The following is a 12,090-nucleotide window of genomic DNA, read 5'->3' as shown; positions in this document are numbered from 1 at the left end:
CATCTAAAAAAAAAAAAAGAGACATTAATTTCTTGATGATCTAATAGTTTCCATACTATAACTTCTAATATGTTTTGTGTATTTTCACATAATTTTCCAAGTTTTGAGAGATCATTAAGAGTAATTTGTATACAAACAATTCAGAAGTTATAATGAAGTATGTTTACTAAATATTTCTCCATGAATATATGGAGTCAGTGCTGACTGCTCCAAGTGCAAAGTGATTTTCATTTTAAGATTAAAAATACTTTTCTTCATCTGAAAATTTTCAAATTTCATTTGCGTAATCTCTAAAACTGCCTAAATAAATTATAAACATTTTTTTTCAGTAAAAATATATTTTATCTGTTAGCCACCAGAAAAAACAACAACAAAAATGAAATACATTGAATTTTTTCTTTTTAAAATGACTTCAAATTGTAATGTGAAATTACATTTGTTTATCTTACACTGCTTTAAACTCATAACATGTACATCTGTTTATACTTAAATTTTATTGCTCTTTGAACCATGTCAGTGTCTACTTGATATATGTGCCATATAAGCTGTAAACTACTTGATGAATATGTAACTCACAATACTGTATTGAATTACATAATGCACAAGCTACTTGCGAGCTGCTCATGAGCTTATCTCATGAAAAAGTTTTATGATTATTCTTTATTTTACCTAATATAACCTGAAAAGTTTAATTTTTACATTTTATTTACTTTTATAAAAATAAATAAAGAATACACATGAAAAACAAGAAATAAAGTACGTACCTGGGTCTTCTGTTTTTTTTGCTGCCAACTCTCCATGACACTTAACCCTACTTATTTATATTAATGATACTACTGCACTAAATAATTTTTTTATTTAATGCTCTTCCTATGAGGTCAGTTAAATCAACTGACATTGCAACCATGTTTTCCTTGTTATAGTTTCATTACTATAACTTTTAATACACCTTGTGTACCTTAAGAAAAATTTGCAAATTCTTAGTAAACATTACAAGTCTTTTGTACATGAAAAATCATATTTCTTAATTAATTCTTTTTACTAAAGACTTGTCTGTAAATATACATAGTATTTCTATACATACAATTTTATACAAGGTTGGTCAATTTGACTGACCTTGTAACCACCAAAAAAATTTAAATAAATTTAAATTACCCTTTTTTCTTTCTAGATGACTTCAAATTTTAATATGAAACTACATTTGTTTACCCCAAATAGCTTTAAACTCATAACAGTATGTATCTATTTATACTTAAATTTTATTGTTTTATTGTCCTTTGAGCCCTGACTAATTACTATTAAGCTATTATAAGTTCTAAATCACTTGGCAAAGGTGCAGCTCACAGTACACTATAGAATTATTCTACACACAAGCTGCTGGAAAGAATACCTCCCAAAACATTTATTATAATTTCACCTAATCTAACATTAACTAACATAAAACGTTTCCTCTTTTTAGATTTTAATTATTTTTATAATAATAAATAATGAATAGACATATAAAACAAGAAAAAAGGTACTTACATTGGTCTTTTTTTTTGCTGTTGACTCTCGATGACACTTGACCATACTTTTTATATTAATGGTAGTACTGCATTAAAATTTTAATTTAATTAAATAGTATACAATAGACAAAAATTGACAATTCTCTGTACAGAAAACAATGTGCTATAAAACATTCTTTGACAGATTAAAACCTTGGCTTTCTATTGGTTATAAATAATATAGTATTAAACATCACAGAGGACTATTGGCAAATTGTGAAAAAGAGGATGTGAGGGTGGGTGTGTCAAGAGTGGTCTGATTTTCTATTTGATGGCTCTGTAACTAAATAAGATTGAAGGGTATAAAAATTATGCTTTGCCTGAGTGATGAAAACATTATAATACGTAATTTACAGAAAAGAGGATGCCTAAAAAAAGAAAATGTCACAATTTTCATACTAGCGGAACATAAAATTTATAAACTATTAAAATTTGGATTATTAGTTAAATTTGTATGCCAAATGTATTCATATTCCATGATAACAAAGTGGTTTAATTAAATTTTGAATATAACTCACTAAAACCTCATGACATATGCAGAAAAAGGTTCCCGTAGCAAAAATATGTTAAAAAAGATTATCAATGTGATATATAATGCACAATAGGTATTTATTAATAAACTGATTTTGAAGTCAGTTAACTTTTAAAATTATGATATTTATAAATTAATTTGGTCTTCACGGTCAAACCATCTTTTTTTATCAACTTGTTAGCTCTTACATTTGTTAATTCTAATGCAGAGGAAAGTTCAAAGAGAACTTTGTTTTAACATCCAAAGCTAAGTTTAATCCTTATTTTGCTCTCTAATATATTTACAGATCAGATATATAATAAAAAAACTGCATTACTTACCAATAGTTAAGTCATGAACTGGTTGAAATCTTTTGTCAGTAAATTGGAGGAGAAGGCATGATTTCCCCACACCTTTAAACAGAAAAAAAAAAACAAGTCGCGTACACACACAATACATATACAATGCAATATCTTGCAAATCACCTTATGTGCAATAAAACTTGCATTTAACTAACCAAAGGGATTACTTTTTCTTTCTTTTTTTTACATAAAAATATAAAGCTTCAATCCATCGCAAAAATTTGTGAGAAAATGATTGAAAAAACAAAACACAGAAGTAGTCCCATCAGTACAGTCTAATACACTACATTTTTACTACCGTTACCATTTGTGGCAATTACTTTTATAAATCTAACACGAAAATGAATACTTAATAAATTATGAAAAAACAAACCCAAAACAAATGTTCAAAGCTTTACCATAATTTTTTTTATTAAAGACATGCCTACAAATGTTGTTTCATAAAGATGGTATACTGTATATAATGTAAACCTTCACTACTAAGAACCACACCATTTTTTTATACAAAAAACAAGCAGCTAATGGTCACCTATTATCCCCTCCACCCTTCCTACCTCCTTGTAATTTTTCTGTCCATAAATTCATTGAATCAAGTATTGAAAGGATACATACTAACAACATATAAAGCATTCTTCAATAAAGCTTTTCTGGACATCATTTCTTTGAAGGGAAAAGCATTTTACAAATGAGCCTACAATTACTGTAGGTTTCCAAACATAGTTGATTATAACTATTTACAATTGTTTTATTTTCTTGTTACAAAGGCTGTACACCTCAGTCTCTCCACATTATGTTACTTTCTGTAAAGATTAGGTTTCAGTGCTTAACTCTACCTTCATAACTCACGTTTTTAAAAATCAAAAACCATTCTGGAAGCAACAAGTTCTAACCTCTCTAGCAAATCAGTTTCAATTATGTAGATAACCAAAAATTAACACAATACTTTAATAAAATAGAGCTAACAACTGTTTTGTATAAAACGAGATGAGCATCCTAATTTCCAAGATGAAAAAAAAAAAAGTGTTATCAGTTTTGTTTTCGACACAATTAAACACCCAAGAAGTCTTAAAAATATTCATGTTTATAACTAAAGCTGGGCAACTTATTTGATTATCTACGAGCAGCAATTACGTCGCTTATGTAATCACTGCCATGTGTCATGTAAAATACCTGTTTATTTGAAATTATTATTAGTTTTAAATTATTCCAACACTTGATTAAATTATGATTAATTAATTGTCATGAAGTGGGAAATATACATCCCAGATGCAGTGAAAGGGTTAAAGATTAAAGCTAATTATGTTCCCTGTTATCAATATTATCTCTGCCCATCATCTCTTCAAAATATTAGTTATATGAAATTGTAGTGCATACGAGTAATAACAAGGGGCCCTTAGACTCACTGTGGCTTTCCCATTCATTATAAGGAATACTCATCTATTTATAACCAGCCCTGAATTTTTAAGTATTCATCAAGCCTTCTCTTGAAGTTTACAAATTTTCTTGCATTTGCCACAACTGATGACAATCCAGTCCAAAGGCTGACCACCTTGTTTAAAAAATAAAATTACCTGACCTGCAAACAACTTCTACCCTGCAAATCTCATATCTATGTCAACTTTTCTTCCACTCTTAAAATTATATGAAAGATATATATATCAATAATATCTTTTCACTATATAAATTTGAGCACTTCAAATTAGTTATTGTTAATAGCTTAACTCTCATAATAGTTTACATGTTTTCATTAAATTTTATTTTATTTTTTTGCTCTGAGCCACGTCTAACTACCAAACCACCTACATCCATGTGCCATCTACCCTGGTACTGTATATAAGCACCTCATTCAGATAATATTATCACCTTTTCAAGAGTTACCCAATCTGCAGTCTCTAACACTGGCTCTTTGTGTGGAGGAAGGGTGGGAGAGTGTAATACGAGGTAAGTATTATTGGAAATACATTTTTGAATTAAGAAAACATACTTACCTCCTCTCACACTACAGCTAGAATCCTGCATTGATAGTGTGGAGAAGCTGGTGAGGGCATTATCCATAAAAATGCATCTGCATAGATCATGGGTGTGCCAATAGAAGCTTAGCACCCTAGTGGTGGAGCCGCACTACATCCAGAACAGGTATTCTCTTCACCAGAACATAAATTGTGATATTCAGGTGGAATTTGACACGATCTGTCATCACAACAGGCTGGGCCCCAACCAGATAGCTGAGGTCCCACTGCTTGGGGTTAGAATTATAAGGCTATGGTTCCTAAATCCACAGTCATTTGGGACAAAGGACCCATAATGACTTGAGGAGGCCTGAGAGCACTGGGGACTCAAATAATTTTCATCTCAAGTATCTAAAGGTAGTCAATAAGGCTGACATATATAAGCCGACTGTGTAACATGAAAAACTCTTGTCAAAGAGCCAGGTCAAAAAACGAGTTATGGTTGGAATTGCTGGTCGAAGTGGGTTCAACCTCCTTTCAATACACCATTGTCGGTATGTGTGTCATTTGTATTGATAAATGTCTATCATGGGACTATGCAAAGACTGAGACAGATACATGGCAACCCACAAAGGACCGCAAAATCTCCATGCATGAAGTTTGAGCTTCAGGATGGCTAGGTGTACAATGTCGGATCACAGGTGCCTCAACACAGATGGTCAAAGAGGAAGGTACTACAGAAGCAGAAACCAGAGTTTAGCCACCAATCTGGTGCTATCAACAGAACCCGACAATGGATTGGAATGAATCATAGGTAGTACGTTGGGTAACATACGAATCAGTGTGAATGCCTAGAGGTATAATCCTGTCCTGTCTGAATGCATTTATTAACAATGCCCAACAGGGAGATACTGGAGACCAAAATGCTGGTTGTTGGGTGTTTCAATGGGTAGCCAACATATTACTCATCAGTGTTCTGAACTGAGAGCAAATCCAACCAAAAACCTTGCAATGCAGCATCCATTCTGTCAGGAGAATCTGTTTGGGTCGAGATAATTCATCTGCCACCGCATTTATCACTTCCAGTACATAGCAAGCTAGTCAGGTGATATGATAGGAGTGGTCCCCAGAAAGAGGATCCAAGGTTCTAAAAAAGAAAGACCTGGACCAAATGCCCCTTTTATGGAAAATGTAAGACACCACCGTGAAATTGTTGAAGTGAAGCCTCATGATTTTCCCCTTAATAAGTTCAGAGAGTGATACATCACCTTTCCAAAACCAAAAAGTTCTAAAACATTGTGCAGGGAATCCTCGTCCTCCATACACATACCCTGGAATTCCTGAATATTGAGATATGCACCCCATCCTTGTAGGGATGGATCCGTGAAGAGATGGTCTATGTATGAGGTGACATCAGAGGTAAATCTATCGTAGTATTATGAAATTAAAAAGGCCAATAGGTCATAAAAATTGAAAAATACAATCAAGTTGGACAGTTTCACCATCACCAATGACACCGTCCAATGTCAGTGCTAAACCCTTAAAAAACACATGTCTAAAATGGTGCTGTCGCTCAGTCATACAACAGCATGAGAGTAAAATGTGGGCTATTGTGACTTGAATGTCACAAAGGCTGCACATTGGTGGATCAGTACCAGATAAAAGAAAATGAAGTTAAAAAACTGTGACCAATGCTAGCCTAGCCAGGACAACTTACTCCTTCTGATCCTAATGGAAACAACATGGCCAAAGCGCAACAGAAGGTTTGATCTGGAAAAGCTTGTTATGACATTGCTCATTTGTACACTTGAAACGTAGCTGTTTTATGTGAATGAAATTCAACTTATTGTCAAAGATAAACCCAAAAACTTTGCCTCAAGAACCATGGGAAAATAACATCACCAAGATGGGGCTTGGGATCAGAGCAAAAGTGCATGCAAACAGTTTTGGAAAAAGAAAAGATAAAACTGTCTTTTACGGTTCACTTCAACAAGTGATTGAGAGCAGTCTGAAGCTGCCGCTCAATAAACCTCATGTTCAACGACTGACATGAGATGTGGAAATCGTCAATATAGATTCTGTTTGCAACAGTAGGAGAAAGCTGTGTAGTGATAGCATTTCATTGATACTGAAAAATGTGATCCTCAAGACACAGCTCTGAGGGACTCCAAGTTTCTGTCTGAAAGAACGGGAATGTGTCGAACCCACGTGGACTTGGAATTGCCTGTTGAATAAAAAGTTCCGATTAAAAATGGGTAGATGGCCATGCAACCGTATGAGTAGAGGTCCTGCAAAATGCCATACCTTCATGTAGTGCCTTTTCAAGATTGAAGAAAACAGAAACAAGATGTTCCCTCTTGAGAAAGGATTCCCTGAAAGAGGTCTCAAGTCGATTCAGGTGGTCCACGGTGGAGTGCTGTGGACGGAACCCACACTGGGTTGGCGAGAAGAGGTTGTTTGATTTAAGTAACCAAACAAGATGAGCATTAACCATCCTCTCCGAGACCTTACAGAAACAGATAGTCAAAGTGATTGGGTAATAATCAGAAAGAATCTTGGGATCCTTCCCACGCTTAGAAAAAGGGAGGACAGTAGCCTGGCATCAAGAGAAACATTCTCCTGCCAGATCCGGTTAAAGACAACCAGAAGAATAGCAAGAGAGGCAGGAGAGAGATGGCGCAGCATCTCATAGTGAACATCATCAGGTCAAATGAAGAGTAAGTTCAAGTTCCACTAGTGTAAGGAAACGATTATAGTCAGAGAGATGATTAGCCCAAAAGGAAAGTTGATCGCTATGCTTGAGACTTGATGCCAAGAAGGCGAAAGAAGAAACAGAAGTGCTGGATGCATTAGAAAATCTCTCGCCGAGAGTATCAGTGATGTTCTGTACATCAGCAGCTTTCTGGCCATTGGAGAGGAAGATGGAAAGGGGATGGGAAGCATACCTCCCTTTGACCTATGAAATCTTGTCCCATATGACTTTGGAACAGGTTGTAGAAGAGTTGTAAAGTTAATCCAAGATTCCTTTTGGCTTTGATGTCTGACCTGCTGAGCATGGGCATAGTCCTGCTGGAAAGCAGTGCAGTTGGAAAGAGTGGGATATCTGCAAAAGGAATCCCAGGCCTGTTTCTAAGCCTTCCATGCCTGGAGATCACCATAGATGCAGATAACATGGAAAAATTGTCAAAGTTTTATGTATGGAACAATAAGCTGCTTGAATGATACAATCAGTTACTGCCTCCACACAGTCGTTAATAGATGGAAGACTAATGACAGCAGGATCGAGTTCCAAGCAAGAGGGGAAAGAGAGCCAGTGGGCCTGGTCCAACTTCCACCGTGGCACTCAGGTCAGGTGGCATAAAGCTATGGCAAATTTCCCACAAAACAATAGAAAAATTATCACTGCCCCATGGGTCACTGTCAACCCTCCAAGAGAAATGAGAGAAAAGTGAAGGGGAACAGATGGATAGATCAATAGTAGTAAAAGATTGAATAGGTGCATGAAAATAGATAAAGGAACTCGTATTGAAGAGAGAGAGAGGTGGTGATTTGAGAGCATACGCTCTACAAAATGACCCCTCCCATCAATATCAGCACCACCCAATAGGGGATTATGTCCATTGAAGTCTCACAGACTTACAAAGGTAGATGGCAACTGTTCTATGAGAGCATCAAAGTCTGATGGATCATCTCCCCAGGAGACAGAAGAAAAATAAACAGTGATAGTATGACCGAAGGAAACACGGATGGAAGGGTGTATTGTCCATCACATAACCTGTCATTCTGTTATAAAGAAAACTGCCAAAAGGTGACTGTATTGGCAGGTTTCAGGAATGTTTCCTCTAAGGAAAGACACATGGGATGATAGGAATCAATCAAGGCCTTAACCCTTTTGCCATGTCATCTCGTTTGTACTTCAGAGTTTGGTGTTGGGATTTTTGCTCTTTTTGATTTACATCAGTGACACAGGTGAGGAAATGGGCAATAAATTATTTAAACTTGCTAATGATATAAAAGTTTTGGGTGTTACTGGCTTTGAGGAGGATGCTGCTACTTTACAAAAAGATACAGATCATTTGGTGAGTTAGGTCAATAAATGGCAGTTGGCTTTTAATTATTACAAATGCAAGGTAATGCACGTGGGTTATAATTAGAGCTGGTGAGTGGTGGTCTTTGTTAATAAATTAACCAATAGCCTCAGTAATTCATTACATTAATTAAACAATTAGTATCATGTTCCTCAAAACATGGTACACACAAGCAAACAAAAGAAAGAAAGAAAGAAAAGTTGGAAACAGATGCTGCTAGCCAGTTACCTTCCATATAATCAACAGTTCCAAAATGAAAAGAGCCAGTTAATTTCCCTCCAATCAGCATTTCAAAATTAGAGACAGTGGTAGATAACCTTAATAGCTTTGCTATGATAATGTCAGGGTGAAAACATTTTATGGCAAGGGGAACCAAACCATAAACCTTCCCCCCAAAAAATCAAAGCTGAACAAATTTGAAGTAAAAAAAAATAACTTATAAAACTAAAATTGGGCAGAGCACAAAAAGCCCATTATATACCTTTGTGCTTAATAAACAAACAAACATAATAACACTATTTCCATTACTTAAGTATTTGGAATAATCAAAAATAGTAATAATTTGAAACTACAATTCCAATCAGTTGATTATTTTCTTGACAATCAATACAACTGGAATTTCTATTAATCAACTGTTGGAGTAATCAAAAACAGTAATAATCAGAATCAGTAATTTTGATTAGTTGATTATTTGTGACAATCCATTTAATCATTATTTCAAATGTCAATTAATCAACTGTGGGAATAATTGAAAGCTAATAATCAGAAACATTTATTCTGATTAATCGTAATGTAATCAATGCTCATAGGTAATCAATTAAATCACCCAGCTCTAATCATAATTTAAGCCATCCCAAGTATAGTATGTTATTGCTATTGATTGAGAATTTTAAGTTATATCTTAAAAAATATTGAATAAAAGTCTAAAAAGGTTATCATTTCATAGAATAGGTTAGGTGGTTGGGCCACATTTGAATTAAGTTTTGGTTTCTTTACCTAAGGAAGGACACTGAATAAAAAAGTATTCAGTATAATATTTCACTTATCAATTTCTCAACATATAATCCGAGGAAGGAGTAATTCTGTTTAAGCTTTTGAAGCTTTAAGTCATGAACTTTCAACATTTAAATGAATGTTTCCCTTATCATTCTATCTAGCAATTTCATATTTTTCCAGAAAGTTAACATGAAACATACCTAATGCTTTAAACATCTAAAAAATCCTCTCTAAATCACCTATAATCCATTAATTAAAAGCTTACGTCTAGCATCATAGCTCATTTCTTTAAAACCAGAAATCATTCTTGTAGCCTTTTTTCTATACACTAATTAGTTAAAGTTATTTCAATATTGAAAAGATCAAACTTCAATTATATTAATGTTTCAAAAGAGACTTTGGATACAAAGAACACATTTGTTTCATCAAGCAATTAACAATATCTTCAGAATGAAATCAGTCCTTAATCATTTTTCTGCTTAACTACAAAAGCAGGTTAAAATCTCCGAAACTAGTTTCTCTTGAAAAACAAATAGTTAGAAAGGGTCTAAATGAAGTGTTTAAAATCATGAGGGAATTGATTGTGTCAGTGCATCATCTTTTCTCATGCTTAATGGAGAGAATGGTAAAACTAGGGGACACAAACAAATCTTGGTAGGGTAGGAGCCATCTTCAGCTAAGACAGTTTTATTTTTTTGAACAAGGTGGCTGGCTTTTGAAATGTGTTGCCTTCAGATGTAGTGAGCACAGTAAATTTAAGGGCATTTAAGGGAAGGCTTCATAAGTATATGAGTGATAAGAATTAGTTTTGAGGATTTTTTTTCTTTTGTAAGTGGATGGGATGGCCTAGATGGACCAGTGAGCCTTTTGTTGACCTTCATTTTATGTTATTTTGAAAAAGGAGTCATCTAGAGGAGGTACAAGAAATTACTGGCCAAGCAGCCTGACTATTTTAGCAATCTATTGGAAATCACTGTTAAAGGGCTATAAGAGTTACCCAGGAAATTATAGGAGAGGATTCAGAGGAAGGCTACTAAGATGATTCCATGTATGAAAGTCTCATCTCATGGTAAATAATAACATCTCTTTATTATTTTCTTTTCAGACAAAAAGGGTAAAGAGTGATCTTATTGTTTATCAAATTATTCAAGGGATCAATAAAATAAATGTATCCAATTTCATTGCACTATATATTGAATACAACATAACCAGAAGAAATAAGTTTAAGATTTGGAAAAGACAGGCCAAGCTCTATTTATGGCAGTTTTATTAACAGTGTGCTTTGCTTATGAAATAAGTTGCTATTGACAGTAGCACAGGCCAGAACCCTGCAAGAGCTTCAGAATGAAATAAATGATTTTCTGAAAAAATAAAATAAATACTTAATTTTTATATATTTTTTCCTTGGTGGTGAGTGTGAAGGGACAGCTTTGAACTTTGAAGAACCAACTGATCGTTTGTGTTACATTACTGTTTGCAGTTAGCATGAAGTTATAATTATATAATCAATCTGTAATTTTTTTTATCGAAGTCTGCGTTTATTTACAAAAAAATACATTTAATAAATGAAGCACGGTAAAAACATATGTTGCAAGATTGTAAGAAAATAACTAGTTCCCCTACGCCCTAAGGCTACGGCCAGTTGAGTTACAGCTGGTCAACCATTGCGTCAACGCCTGTGCAGGCCAAATTCAGACAATACCTATGTGGGTAGCTGTCAGTGTCATAAGACATTAGAACAACATTAACAATCAATGATAGCATTGTTCGTTATTTAATCCTGACTGTATTAACGTAAAATATACACAAGTATATACATGATACAGGCTGAAATTTCTTTCAATTTACTTTACTTATCTTATTAATATCAGTCCGAATAGTCGTAATGAACTTAAGTTAAAGTTCAAAATAAAATTTGTTTAACTCAAATTAATTTACTGGTATTATTATTACTATTAGTCTCATTCTTAATAACCACTCTCGGTTTAAACTTCTACCAAAAATAACTTGGGTTTGCCAATAGTTCATAAATATTGTATTTCGTACAAACCTGTGTCTCCAATAATTATATATTTGAACAAATATGCATAAGACATAGTAAAACTGTTCACTCTATTCCAGCTTTATTCTTCCACAAACAAGCAGATGCGTAGCACCACTTTTATGTTACGTCACAGCCAAGAAATACAACAAACTGCTGAATAGTGCTGCACTCTAGTTTTAATATGCGTACAGATTACTATTGGGAAATATTATAAACGTTCTTTTTTATTATGATAAAAATGTATTTATCTTACTTTGATTAGTAGAAATTGGAAATAAATCATGTTTGTAATTTATCGTGCTGTGAATTAAGTATACGAATAATCAGTTTGAGATCACACTATGATTTCTGAATTGTCCAGTGGTTTCACAATAAAAAGAATAACGATACTAAAAGATATATATCTTTGTATATTTGTAACAGAAGGGGGCACGGATAAACGTTTCAGAATGCTACAGGTTACATTTTTAGCATCTAAAGCAAAATAAAAGAATTATATTATTGCCAAGTAAATAACTAAAATACATTGCTGCAATAACGATAATTTAATCAAAACCAAAACACATAGAAAGCGAAGGAGTAACAAACAAAATGCT

General features: G+C 33.8%; 1 protein-coding gene across 1 annotated transcript in view; it reads right to left on the bottom strand.

The window, feature by feature from the left end:
• Positions 1–11,627, bottom strand: part of LOC106464111 (ras-related protein Rab-2-like) — a 32,742-nt gene extending 21,115 nt beyond the window's left edge. Inside the window, exons 1-2 of the mRNA XM_022391780.1 lie at positions 11,501–11,627; positions 2,397–2,468 (exon numbers count right to left, since the gene is read on the bottom strand). Of these exons, the coding sequence (XP_022247488.1) occupies positions 2,397–2,468; positions 11,501–11,546 (118 nt within the window). The 5' untranslated portion in view covers positions 11,547–11,627. The remainder of the gene's footprint in view (positions 1–2,396; positions 2,469–11,500) is intronic.
• Positions 11,628–12,090: the final 463 nt, after the last annotated feature.

Source organism: Limulus polyphemus, unplaced genomic scaffold (assembly GCF_000517525.1).
Source record: "Limulus polyphemus unplaced genomic scaffold, Limulus_polyphemus-2.1.2 Scaffold1563, whole genome shotgun sequence".
NCBI classification, from domain to species: domain Eukaryota; kingdom Metazoa; phylum Arthropoda; class Merostomata; order Xiphosura; family Limulidae; genus Limulus; species Limulus polyphemus.
This window is presented reverse-complemented; position numbering and strand designations above follow the sequence as displayed.